The 16,988-nt window shown below is 42.7% G+C and overlaps 2 protein-coding genes across 7 annotated transcripts; one reads left to right on the top strand and one right to left on the bottom strand.

Moving 5' to 3' along the window:
* The first annotated feature begins 85 nt into the window (after positions 1 to 85).
* ankle2 (ankyrin repeat and LEM domain containing 2) lies at positions 86 to 11,034 on the top strand. Of its 4 annotated transcripts, none has more exons than XM_026322356.1 (13): positions 86 to 156; positions 2,584 to 3,090; positions 4,169 to 4,363; positions 4,929 to 5,113; positions 5,353 to 5,541; positions 5,635 to 5,757; positions 6,120 to 6,183; positions 6,671 to 6,846; positions 6,971 to 7,077; positions 7,561 to 7,751; positions 8,022 to 8,832; positions 9,062 to 9,193; positions 10,097 to 11,034. In XM_026322356.1, the coding sequence occupies exons 2-13, from the start codon at positions 2,595 to 2,597 to the stop codon at positions 10,305 to 10,307; spliced, it is 2,880 nt and encodes a 959-aa protein (XP_026178141.1). In that variant the 5' UTR covers positions 86 to 156; positions 2,584 to 2,594; the 3' UTR covers positions 10,308 to 11,034. The 4 variants fall into 4 exon arrangements, with proteins under 4 accessions (XP_026178141.1, XP_026178142.1, XP_026178143.1 ...); XM_026322357.1 differs by having other exon boundaries at positions 99 to 165; XM_026322358.1 differs by lacking the exon at positions 86 to 156 and adding an exon at positions 1,332 to 1,466 and having other exon boundaries at positions 8,070 to 8,832.
* Positions 11,035 to 12,117: 1,083 nt separating this feature from the next.
* Positions 12,118 to 16,579, bottom strand: pgam5 (PGAM family member 5, serine/threonine protein phosphatase, mitochondrial). Of its 3 annotated transcripts, none has more exons than XM_026322360.2 (6): positions 16,083 to 16,578; positions 15,484 to 15,656; positions 15,104 to 15,229; positions 14,699 to 14,787; positions 13,025 to 13,158; positions 12,118 to 12,648 (listed from the first exon to the last, which is right to left on the bottom strand). In XM_026322360.2, exons 1-6 carry the CDS (start codon positions 16,298 to 16,300, stop codon positions 12,498 to 12,500), a joined length of 891 nt encoding a protein of 296 aa, XP_026178145.1. In that variant the 5' UTR covers positions 16,301 to 16,578; the 3' UTR covers positions 12,118 to 12,497. The 3 variants fall into 3 exon arrangements, with proteins under 3 accessions (XP_026178145.1, XP_026178146.1, XP_026178147.1); XM_026322361.2 differs by having other exon boundaries at positions 13,025 to 13,155; XM_026322362.2 differs by lacking the exon at positions 13,025 to 13,158 and having other exon boundaries at positions 16,083 to 16,579.
* Positions 16,580 to 16,988: the final 409 nt, after the last annotated feature.

Genomic DNA, 16,988 nt, shown 5'->3' with positions numbered 1-16,988 from the left:
CTTCTTCATAAATATTAAGCCCTGTTTTACTTCGCCACACTTGGCCCGTTATTTTGTATAGGCATCGTGCTGGACGGAATCGGGTCCTCGCTCTGCATTTTGAACCCGTCGCGGTGACAAGACACCTAGCAACAGCAGCCGGGCGGAGAGGAGGAGGTGGGCATGGTACTATTAAAACTATTATCATTTCAACTAGCAGCACACCACACCGAGCCGCAGCGTAGAATAACGATCATGCGGATGGTGGGACCACAACGACTGCTCTTCCCGTACCACACAATGTGTGCTAGTGCTAACCTGCGGCTTCACTGATTAACGCTAGCTCCTCGCCTTGCTAATGACTGACGTTAGAGACTTGGCATGTTTGTTAAACAGACTCCGGCAGTGGATTGTGTAGCTAACTTCACTCTAGTTTTACTTTCTTCCACCTGCGATGGACAATGATCTACATAAGTCTCCGGTGTTTGCTCAGTTCTTGTATAAATATCTTAAGAAGGTCTTTCCTGCTACATGCCTGACCAAGTTGGCCTGCACATATGGGACTGTGGTAACGATAATAGTGGTTTTATAATTACGTTACAGTGCATCCAGCAGTTCGTCATTTCCAGTAATTTTTACATGTGGAAATAAGATGTTAAACAGAAAATGTGTTCATATGTTTGCTGGGTTATCTTTTCCTTGGATTAGTCTCGTCTGCTGTGGTAGAGCATGATGCTACGTTCAAACCTTTGAGAAAGTACGTAAATATAAGAGATGCAAGTGTGGGTTTTAGCAGCTTTCACTGTTTTTTTTAAATAATTTAAAATCATATCTTGAGCCCGAACCTCAATTTTTCGTCCTCAAGTCTAAATGTTTCCTGGCCAGACGTACAACGATACACAGTCCTGGGGCTCTAGGAAAATTGAGAGACTAAAATTCATTGCAATGTCGAGGCACAACATCCCGATTTCCGATGAGCCACATTCATGGTTATAAGACTTTTAAGAGTAAACGTCACACGTAGTTTTATATTGATCGTGGAAATACAAACCGAGTGACTGTATTTTCCGTTTTGCGACTCTAGTGAAACCATTAACGCTGTCTATAACCAAATTTCATATTTAACAACAAAAGATGAAAAAAACATATCATACAGTAGTTTGTTTCTTATACTTAAATGCCGAATTGAAAGCTAACTCCAGCAGTTGTCAAATGACGGTGTGAAGGCTCTTGTAAATTTTAATTTACTGCTGCTCCATGAATGTGATTCGCTTTACGGTCGGCGACTGTACTCCAGGTTGTCCACTTTTCCCACAGCTCTGAAATGCAACGTGCGCCCTCCCTCTGAATTGCGCATGCGCAGCGCACGTTGTAAACAATGAGACTATTCCAGACCGTCTCAAGCTTTGTGTCTGTCCTACACTTTATCTGTGCAAACAACCACGGTTTGCCATATTTCCGCGTGTGTTAAATAAACATGTTCCTTGGTAAGTACAGGAACACATTTGTTAATAGATGCCATTAGGTACACTTGGATTTTTATCGGCTTCATTACCGGGAAGACGTTACGATACAACCCGAAAACCCACCTCGATGACATACTTGGGTGTGACAGCATGCGATTGTCCCGACTAATAATGCTTGAATGTATCAGGATTTCTGTGTGTTTGTACTCATTACTATTCCAGCCCACATTTCGCGCTTTACTCTCACAGATTTTCATCTGAGCAGTTTCACTCACGATAGCTCCACCAGACACACTTCCCGGCTGCTAAGACTGACTTGTTGGTTAGCTAGCTAGCTAGCTAGCTAGTTAGCCTGTGCTAGCTCCACATGCGGCTGGTACAGCTAACAGCAGATCCAATAACAAGCAGTGCGCGCTACATCTGCAGATGTGATGTTGGTGTAATAATACATTTAAATAGTAGCACTTACTCTACTTCATTACGGCCATTCATTTCAAAAGACTTTTTTGGCTGCTGTGCACACGCGTGCAATGTCATAAATTTGAATAGCCTACATAGAGACACTTTGACAGACAAGGATGAAGTCGTTGGGCCCATCATGTGTTATATTTTACAATGTGTGATTATTTATTGAGTGTTGAAAGGCTGGATGACATCTAACAATGATATGCACACTGATCACTTGTGCACAGCTTGATTGCTCTTTATGAGGAGTTTAGTGGAAAGTAAAACCTTAAATGTACTTTACCATTTAATTTAGACTTCATCCTTTATCTATTAATATTAATTTATTGTGTAATGACCGAGCAGCAGTGAACACTAAATAATACCAAGCTAAATAAAATAGCATGAGGTCACACTATAAATGGTTTTCTGACTGTATGGGTGTTTCTTGGTAGCAGAAGTGTATGGAAGGGGGAAAAACGTGTCAGGTTGTCTAAATGATATTTATAATTGTCTGGAACTGTTATTTCTACTTGGTATTCACAACTGCTGAAATTGTTGTGGAGGATGTCTAACCTTTTAAGTGTTATAGGGCTAATTGGGACATCAGGATTGCATATTATGATTCTTGATATGTAGTAAAGTAACGGCTGCTGTTGGTAGCTGCTGAAGTATTTTGTGTGGGGTGTTGCAGGGACCTGAAGCATGGAGGCGGTTCTGAGCAGGCTGAGAGGGCTAAGTGACGATGAACTGCGCGAGGAGTTTGCCCGAGCAGACCTCAAGTGTGGGCCCATCACACATACCACCCGAGCAATCTTTGAGAGGAAGTTAGCACGAGTCCTTGCTGGGCCAGAGACCACTGCCGGTGAATCGGACAACAGCTCTTCAGCAGGTGTCTCAGGCAGTGCTGCCTCTGTTGTGGATCGTACCAACTCTGTGGCATTTGCAACTCTAGCAGTTACATCCACTGCTCCCTCAACAAACAGCAGGTCAAATGAGGCTGGCAGAGAAGAATTGGACTTTGGCTATGGTGTGGGTCTCAACCCTCCAGAGGAAGAAGCGATCTCACCACCGACAACCTTAAAGAGCCCTGCTGAGGGGAGTAACTCCAAGTCTGAAGCGGAAGTTCCTGCAAAGCCTGTGTCCCCAACCTATTATTATGGGGTATGTCCACTTCGGGAGGACGTTTTGGCTAGAAATGGTAAGATAGACTCAGCTTGTTACTTTGTGTGGTGTCCTACAGATTTCATTGTTTTATACAGAGAGTTTGCTGAAGTTACAACAAAGCACAGGATATTTGGACAGACTCCACAAGAGGTTGAAGTGCAGTCATGAATATATTTGTGAAAGTGAGTCTTGCATTCATTAGCTGACACTGGGTGACAGTCAAGGTACAGGACAGGTTGCCAGTCTATTGCAGGGCTGACTCATAGAGACAGACAAAGATTTACACTCACATTTACATATACAGGCAGTGTAGAGTCACCATTCAACCTAACCTGCATGTGTTTGGACTGTGGGAGGAAGCTGGAGTACCTGGAGAAAACTCACACCCATACGGGGGGAACATTCAAACTCCACACAGGAAGACCCCACTTGGCCAGCGGCTTTAAACCCTAATATTGTAATGAGATTATAGAGTTCATGTCTTTAGGAGACAAACAGCTGCAATTGTTTTTGCTCTCTGATATTGTGATACTGTTATTAACATGTATGGACAGAAACAGAATGAATCTATGAAGTACATATAGAAAATTATTAACCGTGTTGACTGAGACTTTCTTATTGTCACTCAAGCTTTTCTTTGATGTTTGATGTTACATGTTTAGCTTTTTATACTGAGCTAAGAGCAAACTCCTCTTGGTCATCCTGCTACTTGATTGTTTATTCACGATGCTGAGTTGTCCAGGTTCAGTATTTGTTCAGGAGGATGTGCTTCTGTTGTAGTCTGACATCCACATTTGTTTGTGAAAGCATCTGTTGCTATTTTTTTTGGTGGTAATCAGCTTCAGCAGTGTGGTAGGCCAGTCTGACCTGTCTGTGAATAGAGTATTGATCTAAATTAATCTTGACCTGCCACAAAAATCAATGCTTTTAATGTTAATTTGCCAGGACAGGCTTTTATTGCAGCTGCAAAAACTGTGGCATTTTTTTACACTCTTGTTAAATATGATTTTACAGACTGAATACACATTACAATAATGCCAAAACTCATGTAAAAATCACCCAAAAAAATGTGCTTAGTCTGTGTTTTTTGTTTTTTGTTTTATTTGTTGTAGAGAGAGCACATGTGTACACAGAAAAAAAAGATGCCCTTCAAGCTGTAAAGATGATGAAGGGAGCCCGCTTCAAAGCCTTCCCCAACCGTGAAGATGCTGAGAAGTTTGCTAAGGGGATCTGTGACTATTTCCCCTCTCCCAGCAAATCTACACCCTGTGTCTCCCCAGTCAAACCCGGCCTGGTCATTAATAAAGGTAAGCAGAGGAGATATGTTAGAATTGTCTGTAAAAAGGGCCCTAACTATTACCCTTTGTTACATAATATCATCTGACTGTGATGCACTTATTTTTCTTTGGGTCGTGCAGTATTTTTTTCTTCTTTATTGTGTAATTTTGCCATCCTGTAACTGCCACTGTGAAAATGTCAGTATAATGGTGAGATGCATTGTTCCTCAGATTTTTTGTCAGCAGCAGGTTGGTAATATTACATATCACGAAAAACAGGAAAAAACAGATGCAGACCAGTCTCTAACCCAGTGGTTTTCGAACTTTTTCTGTTGGGCCCCCCAAATTTCCAGGCCCCACAAAACCCCAGCAAAATTGCAACAATAAGTCAAATCTAACTTTTATTGAAAGAAACATCAATATTATAATAAAAACAAAAAAGAGATTTTTAGCAAATAAAGGTGAATATTTTAAGAGTATCAGTGACTGCAATGAGGAGTGATGTTTGAAAAACACTGCTCTAACCTCTGCCAAGGTTTAAAGATAACATTTGGAGTTTTTGACAGAAGTGTTTGTCTTCCCTTCTCCACACCAGACAACATGGAGGTTGATACTATCAACCGGGAACGGGCCAACAGTTTTAAGAGCCCCCGCACCCAAGACCTGACAGCCAAACTGAGGAAAGCTGTGGAGAAGGGCGACAAGGAGGCCTTCAGCGAGCTAGTCTGGAGCAACCCACGCTATCTCATTGGCTCAGGGGATAATCCCACTATTGTGCAGGTGAGGTTATAAATTTACATATTTCTTACTTTACTCAGTCTTAGAGTCTGTTTATTGCAAATTTCTGTGTCAGTTTCCTAAACATAGAATAAATAAAAACTGTAGTGAAATTAAGATGCAACATTGCTTCATCTTGTATGTTTATTAAACTCTGTGAAAAGTCTTGGAATAGCCCAACTTGGAATGTTGCCATTAGTCTTACTGATCTATACAGTTGTTTCAATGTTTTGCCTGGCCAGGAGGGCTGCCGGTACAACGTTATGCATGTGGCGGCTAAGGAGAACCAGGCGGGAATTGCCCAGCTGCTGTTGGACACTTTGGAGAACCCAGAGTTTATGCGCCTCATGTACCCAGATGATCAGGAAGTCATGCTGCAGAAACGTATCCGCTACATTGTAGATCTTTACCTCAATACTCCAGACAAAGCTGTAAGTTCTTTTACTGTACTGTACATATATTCTTTCCAAAAGTAGTTAATGGGTCGTGCTCACATTGTATTTTACTCGGCCTGTATGTTTCAGGGTTTTGAAACACCACTCCACTTTGCCTGTAAGTTTGGATGCCCTGATGTGGTTAATGTCCTATGTTCGCATCCTGACATCGATAAGAACTGTAAGAACAAGGATGGTCAGAAGCCGACTGATGTAAGGAGGTTTATATTTTTACCCTCATCTAAAATAGTGACATCCACACTGAAAAAGAAAAGATAGCCTGGGTCATTGTTGCTGGGGGTTATTTGACAAAATGAGTACACATACATATGGGAACTGTCTAGCAGGTACCCGGTCTTGAACAATACTTCTGGGCACTGGCATTTGTTGCTGAGGGAGTTCTAGGTATAATCAACTGGGGTTGTGAAGCTGTGACCTTCTAGCTTGCTTTTCAAATCTTTTGGCAACAGTCACTCGCTGCACATTGTATGCTAAACTTAGATGAGCAGATTCTTGATCCTAGACCAGCTGTATGTCTGTACATGTATTATTAGCTGTTTTTCTCCTTTCCACAGCTCATTTGTAGCAGAAAAAATAAAACCCAGGAAGTGAAGCAGAAGATATGTGACTATTTGGAGGGTAAGGACTAAACTTTTGTGTGTGTGTGTGTGTGTGTACGCGCGCGCACACGCGTGTGTGTGTATACACAGTCAAAGACCAATTATGTACATATATACATACAGAACACTCAGGTTGAGATGCTTTGGACTGGTGTTACGGAGTTAGTGCGACTGGCTGTGGCCACTATAGAATGAACTGCCAACAGGTTTATATTTCAGAGCACTACACAGCTAGCTGGCCAGACGTCAGTCTGGGGTGTGAAAATGAAAGCCTGATAAGTCTGACATTTGCAGCACTGTGCTGTATTTGGCATATGAATATGGCATTTGGCATACGATTGTATATCTGTACTGAGGTGCACAGACTGATGGCACTATATACAACAGACATTTGACAAATCACCAGATTTTATTTTGAGGCACAGTAGCAGTTTAAGGTTTGACTCTTTATCGGTGCCTATTGGAGAATCAGTCCAGCCTTTGATCTAAAGTTTGTCTTGTCACAGACCGCTGCTATATCCCTTTGCTGAGGGCAGCTGACAACACCTCTCAGCCCATCATTGGTGCTCCATGGTCACCTGAATCCTCGGAGAGTCTCTCACTCTTCCAGCAGCACACAAAAAACCCCATGGATCCAGTGATGACTGTCTCAGCCTTTGCTGGCCCACTGAGCCCCTCTAAAGCAAGTTCTTAACACATTCCTAGTTTCTATGTTTTCAGCAAAGTCATGAAGTCATCAGCTTTAGCCTGTAGTCTTCAGTTGCATCACATCAAACAAATCGTAGCTATAAAATGTTCTCCTGTAGGCAGATGATTTTCGGCGATGCTGGAAAACACCACCCAGAGACCGAGCCAACATTTTCCACCACATCCTCAAGTCTGATCCTGAGCGTGGGGCGGAGAGAGTGGGCAGGTAAGTTCAGAGCCTTGCTGCTTTTATATTGGCTTTGTAGCTGAGATTTGTAATACATCTGTCATCTGCATTGAAAGTCATTTTAAAGCTTGTGTTTAAGATTGTGAAGCGTCATATTACTAGACGCATCGCTGTTGACTGTGTTGCAAGATTATGGACATGTTGGGGCATGTATAAAACACCTCAGGTTAAAATCTGGTTCATTCTTTATTCTGTGTCATCTCCACAAATATTTCTTTTCAGTCTGCACTGTATGCAGCCAGCACAAGAACTACAGAAAAGTTCATTTCAAAGAATAAATCACGTGTTTGCATTAATAATACACAAAGAAAGTATCAGATTTGTTCTGTACCTGGCTTGAAAACTTGATTTTGTTAGGATATCTGTCGATATTTAATATAATGCTGTTAAATGTTATGCATGTGACATATAGATTTTATATGTAATAGTGTGGTAAAGTGATAAGTCATCCTCTGTCAACAGAGACCTGGCTCATGAGATGGGTCACCCATGGGCTGAGTACTGGGATTTCCTTGAGTGTTTTGTAGACCTGTCATCATCTGAGGGGCTCCGCAAGCTGGAGGAGTACCTGGGCAAGAAGGATTTCAGCCCACGGGCTCATGAGGAAGCTGGGGAGAATGAGACCAGCAATAGGTTCAAAACCCCCTCTCCAGGTACCCTCACCTGCTTTGTATCAGGGAAGCTGTGAGCCTGTTTAAAGTCATAATTAAGTGTAAATTGCTAAAATAAGAAATGGGCTGTCATATTCCAGATCATCTTTCCTGACTGAATGTGTTAATTGGCATTGGAGTGTAATAGCTGTAGCTGCTTCTCAGGCATGAAATCCACAAAAGATTTTGCAAAGCTAGATAATCTGATGAAATAACACCGCTATAAGATGTTGTTACAAATCTGTTTTGGTTATTCATCATTCGTGGTTTCAGGTAAGCCCAAAAAGTTCTGCAACTCCATCTCTGTTGGTGCCTTCCTAGATGAGGGTGATGACATCAGCCTTGAGGAGATGAAGAACCGGCAGAACGCAGCACTCACCAGCATCACCTCCTCTGTTGCGTCCAAGGACGGCCTGAAGGGAGCAGTGGGCGGCCACGAGTTCCACATCCTGCCCATCGCGCTGCACCACCGAGCGGCCGACCTGATAGAGACAGCAGCTGAGCAGGACCTGCTGTGCTGCTGTGATGACGGCCTCCTGTCGCCCGGTGTCGTATGCAAAAATGGCGTGTGCTCTTCCTCTAGGGACAGGACTCACAATGGAGACAAAGTGTCCCCTCGCACCTCCCCGTCCTCCTCCTGCCTGTTGTCGCCCATCTCCAACCTAATGGTGGAGTTTGAACGCATGTCGCTGCAGGAGCCTCTGGACAGCCTCGCCAGCAGCAGGGAGAGGCGGAGCAGTGGGGGGAGCCGACACAGGGACGTCCGCGACTCCTACAGTCAGGATGGTGAGGCTGTGGATGGGCCAAGGTGGAGACCGGAAGGAGGAGGGACAGAGGAGCGGCGCAGTAGCAGCAGCTCAGAGGAGTACTTTGAAGCAGAGGAGAGTCTTGAGGTGCTGGGCAGGACTAGGGGGTCAGTATCAGGGGGACGCAACTTTTGTGCCAGGTCCAAGTCATGGGATCATGGGGGAAGGGACCTGAGTAGCTCAGGATCGTCTGGGTCCTCCTATAAGTCCTTAGACAACTCCCATGAGTTCCTGCCAAGGACTCCATCACACATCAGAAGAGGACTTTTCATTGATGGGTGAGTCACACTAGTTTCTCTGCAGTGGGCAAAATATGAGTATAGGTCTGTTTTTAAAAAAAAATTAAAAAAAATCCCTTTCATAAAGTTTCACTAGATGATGTATTCATGTCTTTAGGCTGATAATTAGCTAACTAATAAACATTTGGGAAAATGTTACAAAAGGGTCAGATGAGAAATTACTATGATAGATACTTGCACTTGTGATTTATTGTCCATATTTTCTCAGGGATTCACCAACCAGGTTGGACAAAGAGGTCTTGTCAGCAATACAAAGCATAGACATCGATCCCCAGAAGTATCCCAGCATTCATAAATGGAAGAGCACAATGACGTTGTACTCTGCATCAGACATGCAGAGGTTAGTAGGCCCGGCTGACAATATTTTGCAGTTGTTGTTCCACGTTATTGGTGTGCTGTTTTTGCTGTGTCTTTTTATAGTGTGGGAAAATATATGAATTTTAGAGCTTATTTTGTTAGAGAAATTAATGGCATCTGCTGCTAGATCATAACACTAATTGCATTTACACGTGTGAAGTTATTCAGATGCTGGCATGTTAGATATACTGTATACCCTGTGCTTTATGCGCACCTTTAATGTTTATTAAATATTCATATGCTAACACATCAAAAGATTTTAGAGTATTCAGACTCCAGAGCTGTCTGTTCAAAGACAGACACAACTGATTAGTCTACATAAAGGCTTTGTTTATGCAGTCTTCTTATACTCCATTGAAATGATTTCTGTGTTCAACCATCTGAGATAATAAATGGTGTAGATGGATGATACTGACTGCCCAATATTTGATTCATTTGTAAACAGTGTTCTTTTGTATAGACTGTGATACTCATCTAACTTAAAAAAAAAAAAAAAATTGCCTATTTTCACGAGAGGTGCAAGCATGGTTAGTACGGCACAACGTGAACAAATACAGAGCTTTTCAACTTTTGCTCTGGGTAAAAATGCCAGCCCACTAACAAAAAGTGGAAATGATGAGCTTGTTTAATCTGTAAATGGTGACAAAATGTGGAAAAAGGTGAAATCTCAAGTCAGGTTTCAGTAATGGGCAGGACAGCAAATCTGATAAAGCCTCAATGCCATCTCCAGTACTTGTACTTGATCATTGTTCAGTCACTGGTGTTGATCAACCGTCAACCCCCTGCAGCTAGGTTGTGGTCATTTTGAGCTATTTGGCAGTAAAGTTTGTACTGACCTTACCTTTCAGTATCAGTAGCAAAGATGGTGTTGATGTGTGTTGTCTAGCTGGCCCAGCCCTGCGGTGTTAAAACCACGACTCAGGACGCAGCATCAGACTCCCGGCTCCCCAGTCAGCAGCCTGATGTCTCCCACCAGTCGCTTCAGTCCTGCCTGGCACACCGCCTCGCCAGACTTCAGCCCCAGCCGTTACAGCCCTGCCAATGCTAGCTACATCCAGCGCATCCGCCTCAAGCACTTGAACGAGCCGCCAGTTTAACTGCCTGCTCCACCTCGGCTTCCACCACCACGGCTATACTCTCTCCAAACCCTATCCCTGCCCTTCCCTCCCACTACAAACCCAGCTGCACAGAGGTGGCTACACCAGAGCTCAGAAACCACATACCTAACAGAAATATGCACAAGTGTGGAGGATTTGTATTAATGATGTATGGTACTACTCCTAAGTAATACAGGAATTCTCATCACGTTGGGTTGTGATGTACACTCAAGACTTTAAAAAGGAAAAAAAAACAACCTTGATAATTTATGTACTGTATGGGTGTGGACCATATTGAGTTGACAGTAATGTTATTTGTGGCAAGTGTGAAGCACCTGTATCATAGCCTCAGTCAACTTTTTTGAATATTGTGAATTCAAGCCGCACTCCCCAAAGTTAGTTGGTCATTGAAACCTTAGTGTGGAATCCTCAAAAGGATTGTCACTGAAAATGTTCTTAAAAAAAATGTCAATATTTTAAAGATTATTTTTTGTATGTTGGTCAGTAGCACAAAATTTAAATGTTTTTATTAACGGTGTTAAAACCGACTGCCATTTCCAATGTTTTTCCTCAGTTCAGGAATTGCCTTAATTTTCTGAAGTGATGAACAAGCTCCCTGTCAGTTTGTGTCAATCATGGAGGATTTGGGCAAACAGGAGAAAAACTGATGAGACTGAGATTATCCATGTTTTTATTTTGTTCTTCAATAAATGCATACATATTCCCATCTTTTCTCAGTGGTTCCTGGACATGACTTTAGCTTTCTGCCACAAACGGCGGCCTTAGACTCTGTGGATTTTACATTTTTTGAAATACCTTTTAATCACGAGCATCTCCTACTGTGCGAGTATGAATTCAATACAAAACACACCCATCAGTGAAATGTTTGTTTTGTCTCATCTGGGCTAAACTTTAAAACTGCCCAGTCTGAGACAGCTTAAAGCTGTATTTAGCTATTTTTAATCACAAATGGATGGAAAGACTCCAAAAGTAACAGCAACAAAATCCTGATGTATTTCATAGCTTATTATGGCCTATTATGGCCACTTTGTTAAAGAACTGCCTTAAGCTTATAGAGATCACACCTGGTTAGCTGAGAGCTGCACAGTGTTGGATGTTGATTCCCTATACTAGCAATTCTATTCACATCACAATAAATTGATCAAGTGTTAATTTCAAAGCTAATGTGTAGTTGGGCTTTAATGCTCGAATTCAGTTTCTCTTGAATCTCTTGGGTGGTTCAAATTGGCTTACAGTTAATTCCACATTAGCTCTAATGGTGGAACGTGAATGTGCAAAAACCTGCTATATCCAAACTATTTGGGACTTAGGGAAACATTCACTGCTGTAAGAGGGCTTATCTATGCCTAGGACAAAAAGCCAAAAGTCATTTTAAATATTCAGATTGCCACTCTTAGGTTGACAGAAACAAGTGTTCTGAATGTATTTTTTTTTTTTTGTGTATCAACTAAATATTTTATCTGAGAGCACAAACTACTTCACTGAGAAGATTGTATTGTCCTCGTGCTCTCAGGTGACAACTGGTCTAATTCTGGTTGAAGAATGTTTATGAATGTGGAACTTTGCAAAAATGCACCTAAAAACTTAAAACATGCTTCTTGTGCTTTTAGCATTATGTGCTTTGTTAAAAATTTCAAACAAAACTTTCATGAATTCTCTTTCTGTAAGTCTAGACCTCATTTGCATTCATCTAGTCAATAAAACACCACTCCTACTTTACTGCCAAAATGTCCATGTGCTTTTCTTCCATCATGTCAGTGGCGATATCACTGAAGAAAGTGACTGAAAATGAAGCTTTCATAATTGTATTTTATTTGCTACAGCTGCACCATTAAGAACACACAATTCTCACTTCAGCACACTAATCACATGTAAATCTAAGAGCATGACTTCCATTGAGGACAACTATACAAATACGTTTTTGGTTTAAAAATCAGTTGTGTAAAAATCCTCTTACATTCAGAAGTTGCTATGCAGCTGTTAATCACTTCTGCTGGCGTTCTATGGCACAAAAGTAATCACGACGACACCACCACACAGTCTCTCGTTTCATGATGGTAGTTCAATTACAAAATAATAACATCAAGAAATTTTCAGGACACTTAAGGAGTAAACTGAGCTTAGACCCTGCAGCCGACGAGTCTCAGAAACCCGCTCTGTGTCAGCCCCTCAGGTCCGTGTTAGTTTGTCCGGGGGCATGAATCCGGCATCTCCTAGAGTTCTGAGGGCCACCCTGCCGCTTGGGCGGATGGTGAGCCATGTGATGCTGCCGTTGTTCAAGCCCATACGTAACCAGCCTTCTGGAGGAAACTGCAGAGCCCTGAGAGGACAAAAGACATATGAGTAAGTGAGAATGAGAGGACACTATAACAGTTGTGTGTTATGTTGTCCAATATGCCTGTCATCTGGAGAATATTAAGCTTTTATCACATTCTAGATATACTGCATATATCTTATGCAGACACACACAGGACAAACAGTTACCAAAAAATGTACATGCCTTCATGTAGCAGCTGAAATATTTACATTAAACACTGATCTTCCTTTAAGGATTCCTTTAAGAGCGCAGCGACACAAGTGAAGTACAAATTCAATCTAAAAATTAGATTTAAAAAAAAACTGTTGAAAATGGGCAGCAAAGCAAGGACAAACTTTGGCTTTGGCCGAGCCGCAACAACCGAGCCAGCGACACAAACCTGCAGACAAAATAGCGGATGACATTGGCATGACACACGATGATCTCATAGCTGTCCTCCTTCTGCTTGGGGTCAGCGCGGTGAATGTAGCGGCGGAAGGCTGCCTCAATGCGAGCTCCATCTTCGTGGTACTGCTGGAGGATGGTACAGAGGTTGAAAGCCACCTTTGTCACACAAAGGGGTTCAATCTGAGCCCCTCAGTACAGAGTCAATACATGATGCTGCTGTGCATGGTAGGTAATGTAAGAAGAGTTTCATTCCAAACTGAGACCAATGTTACTTCTAAAGAAGACTAAATCAGATTGTTCCCTCAAGAACCCTGCTTTATGAAATGAAATATAGGCCACATATATATCTAAGCTCTTCCAACATAAAAACTTAACTGTAATGTGTCTGTGTGGAAACTGTGTCCTGGCTACTGTAATCTACAGACCTCACAGTCAACAGGATTCTTTAACAGCTACAATATGTGCCTGCCCATAAACATGTCCTGTCACACTTTTTACTGAGGCTAACAGGACCCATGGATTATCCAGAGTAGCAGGACATGTTTATGGGCAGGCACATATTGTAGCTGTTAAACATTTTCTCAAAGTGTGAAGAAAACCAAAACTACCTGCAGCAAATATCACTGGGGTAGGTTTTTGCAGTTGGTTAAACCAACCCTCGAGGTCCTCTATAATAAAACTGACATTTTATTTAGCTGCTGATCATGACACAATTGCAAAATGTCCATTTATGTGTGTACACTATAATAAACAGATTGCTCATTGCTCATTAACTCTTCCTGAAATTTACAGTATTTGTTTTTGCTCACACTGTCTTTTAAATGGAAAAAAATGCTTATTTTTGCCCATCAGTCAGTAATCTTCGTAATCATCGCAATGAATGAACACAGTTTAGAAATACATACACCTGTATATACATGGTCATATCATTTACACTGCATGTCAGCACAAAACCCGTCATGAATCAAGGTAATTCTCTGTGGGCCAATGTGTGGTGAACACCAGGCTCTGCCCATCACCTGCTAACACCACCTCTGCAGTGAAGCACTGTGGTAGTGGCCTCATGCTCTGATGTTACTTCTCAGCAGCAGCAACAGAGTGACTGATCCCAATTACAGAAGGATGAATGCAGCCAAACACAGAGGTCGTCAAAGAAAAGCTGCAGAGTGCAGAAACCTGACACTGAGGCAGCAGTTCAACTTTCAGCACAACAATAAACTGACACATACAGTCAAGACAATGCTGCAGTGACTTCAGGACACGTCTCTGACTGTCCTTGAGTGACCCAGCCAAGTCCCAGACCTAAACCCCACAGAGCATCTGTCAGGAGACCTGCAGATGGGAGTTCACAGACACTTTCCATCCGATATGCTTGTGCTTGAGAGGATCTATGGGGATAAATTGGCTGAACTGCCCAAATCCAGGTGTACAAATCTTGTAGAGACTTAGCAAAGCAGACAATGCTGCAATAGTTGCTCCTATTAAGCACTGAATTAATCAAATCCTTTTGTAAAGTGAAGCTTTGTGTTTTGAAAACACATCAACAGCAGGGTAAAGTGTGCACAAGGTCGAAGAGCTGAAAAACTTTCTGAAGCCACTGTGTGCACGTACAGAAAATGAGGCCTATAGCCTGCTGTGGAGGGAGAGTTGGTGTAGCTTCTCTTACCACAGCATCAGGTTTCCAGTGAGTGACAGGAGGAACAGGTTCGATAGGAGCGCCCTCCCTCAGCAAGTCACAGCTCATCAGCTCCACTCCTGGATGCATACAACATTTGAGGCAGGGGCCAAATATTAATATACTTTTATCATATTTACCAATAAGGCATCAGATTAATTAGTACTGTACAGAATCCAACTAGTTTAACTGGTATAAGTAAAAAGGCAGAGCACAGATCAACCAGATATAGATTTATGTAAAGTATTTACTGACAACCTAATTTAAACTGCAGAATGTGTCAAAAGTGTGGAAAACTTTCTTAAAATGTTACAGGGTATACAGGGTGTTTCTATGAAAACTCCTCCTTAAAAACGATCAACTAAAAGTCAATGTAGTATCTCACACAGTTACTACCTGGAAGGTGTTTGCTGATAATATTTGCAGTCTCCGTGGCCCTGGCCATGCTGGAGTGGATCAGAACGTCATACTTGAGTCCCAGTGCTGCCAGCCTCTGGCCAGTCAAATCAGCCTGCTCGCGACCTGACAATGAAGACAAAGCAGTCATTGTAAGGGGCTGCTCTATCTGAAGCTATCAGGGGTAGGACAATGATTAAACAAGTAAACAGATAAATTATTTATTCTGCAGTTGCTGTCAGGCTGATACACGCATGCTGTTCTTTCTGTCAACACACTAGCTCTAAGAATCAGTGTGTACTTGTGACCCTTCTGATTGAAATTCCTCTCCAGATTGTTGCCTCATCAGCTTTCTAGATGACAAAAGGAGAAATAAGGACCTAACAGAGTGAGGGTCCTCTCCTTATCGCTGTTCCCGCTCAAGTTGTACTGGGAGTGTCTGATGAGGAGAATGTTGCGTGTAGCTTTAGGTTTGCTGCTGTCCTGTCCAGAGCCAGGGTCCTCTGCCAACTTCTCTTTCTTCTTCCCATTAGACAGCACAGATGGGTCTCTCCTGCAAGAGTTAAGAGGTGATCCAGAGATTAGCATGGCTTTGTCTCACATGGTTAACTTCAGACATGGAAATCTAGGTTGACACCACAAGGCAACACACATGGTAGAGTGAAGCACAGACAGAAATCTGGCCTTTGAGACATGAGCTGACCCAAACAGCATTACTTTTCATTTGCTGAGGTACAGACACACCAAAAAGGGAAACTTCCTTCAACAGTTTAAGAACAATAAAAAAGGATCCTATTCATGAGCAGCACATCTCACAGAGCATCCCTAATCATAGCGTTACATCCCAAATGTCGAACATACTTAGATTCATTTAAAAGATGTTGAGTTAGGAAGTGAACTGAGAGAACAAAACGGGATTAGCTACGTTCAACTAATAAAACCGCCGAGAGACGACTGAAGTGGAGGCAGTGTTATATACTTGTCCCAGTTGAAGTCCCAGACATGTCCACTCGGGGCTGGTGTGTGGCTGGTCGCTGTCCACGCCGGCTGCGCAGCTTGGACAGAGGTGAAGCTCGACCACCGACCGACAACGTCTCCGGAAGACCCGCGGGAGTCGGCAGCGGCAGCAGCGAGCACCAGGACGGCGGAGCCTCCCGCCAAGCCGCAAATAAGTTTGAAAGTTTTCCTGTACGACATCCCGTGAGCCACCGACGCAAACCACCGCTAGCTAATTAACTCCGCTTAAATGCACCGCTGACTAGGTGTAAAGCTAGCGAGCCCCACTCACAAATATGCGGCTGTTTTTTTATCTAAAATGGCCGTGGACTCCAACTATGATGGGAAACAAAGCACGCCTTCCCTGGAGCTATGATGTGCGGGGCGGCGGTTCTTTACGGGAAGCTAAAAATACAGTCGGTACACAAGATAGGAAGCTAATATAAAGTAGTTGCCAACAAACATTACGGTGGCCCGCAGGAGCCAAAATCAGTGGCTTTCCTAATCCGCATAAATTCCTATATGAGCCACTTGAGGGCGCTCTAGTCCCTAATCCTGAGTAGTGGGAGCAGCAGCCCCGATTATCTTCTGCTGTAGAGACACCGTAACCTCAGTCCCACCTGTTTATTGAGTTAGAGTTAGGGTTAGCCCCACAAAATAACACGGACTTCATTTATATGCAGTTGTGTTTTATAGGTAACACTCAAAAGGACTTCATGTTGTCCCATAGACATAGACTGAGGGTAATAGGTAAAGCCATTTCATTTAGGGGGTTAACCTTTAAAAGCGCGTGGATTGGTGCAGAATAACGATGCGGATTTTAAGAGTTTAAGTAGACCCCTGTAAAACATATGTTGCCTGCGCTGACAGTGCGAGTAGCCGTGTGGAT

This window comes from Mastacembelus armatus, chromosome 9, assembly GCF_900324485.2.
Source record: "Mastacembelus armatus chromosome 9, fMasArm1.2, whole genome shotgun sequence".
Lineage (NCBI taxonomy): Eukaryota > Metazoa > Chordata > Actinopteri > Synbranchiformes > Mastacembelidae > Mastacembelus > Mastacembelus armatus.
Note: the sequence above shows the minus strand (reverse complement) of the source record. Positions and strands in the feature narration are given on the sequence as shown.

What these genes read in the sequence shown, in the direction of transcription:
- ankle2 (XM_026322356.1), top strand. Translation starts at nt 2,595, where the DNA reads ATGGAGGCGGTTCTGAGCAGGCTGAGAGGGCTAAGTGACGATGAACTG. An exon ending in ATGGTCAGAAGCCGACTGAT is followed by an intron (nt 5,758 to 6,119) that starts GTAAGGAGGTTT and finishes TCCTTTCCACAG; the next exon opens with CTCATTTGTAGCAGAAAAAA. An exon ending in GGGGCGGAGAGAGTGGGCAG is followed by an intron (nt 7,078 to 7,560) that starts GTAAGTTCAGAG and finishes CTCTGTCAACAG; the next exon opens with AGACCTGGCTCATGAGATGG.
- pgam5 (XM_026322360.2), bottom strand. Translation starts at nt 16,300, where the DNA reads ATGTCGTACAGGAAAACTTTCAAACTTATTTGCGGCTTGGCGGGAGGC. An exon ending in TATCAGCAAACACCTTCCAG is followed by an intron (nt 14,788 to 15,103) that starts GTAGTAACTGTG and finishes GTATGCATCCAG; the next exon opens with GAGTGGAGCTGATGAGCTGT. An exon ending in ACTGGAAACCTGATGCTGTG is followed by an intron (nt 13,159 to 14,698) that starts GTAAGAGAAGCT and finishes ACCATCCTCCAG; the next exon opens with CAGTACCACGAAGATGGAGC.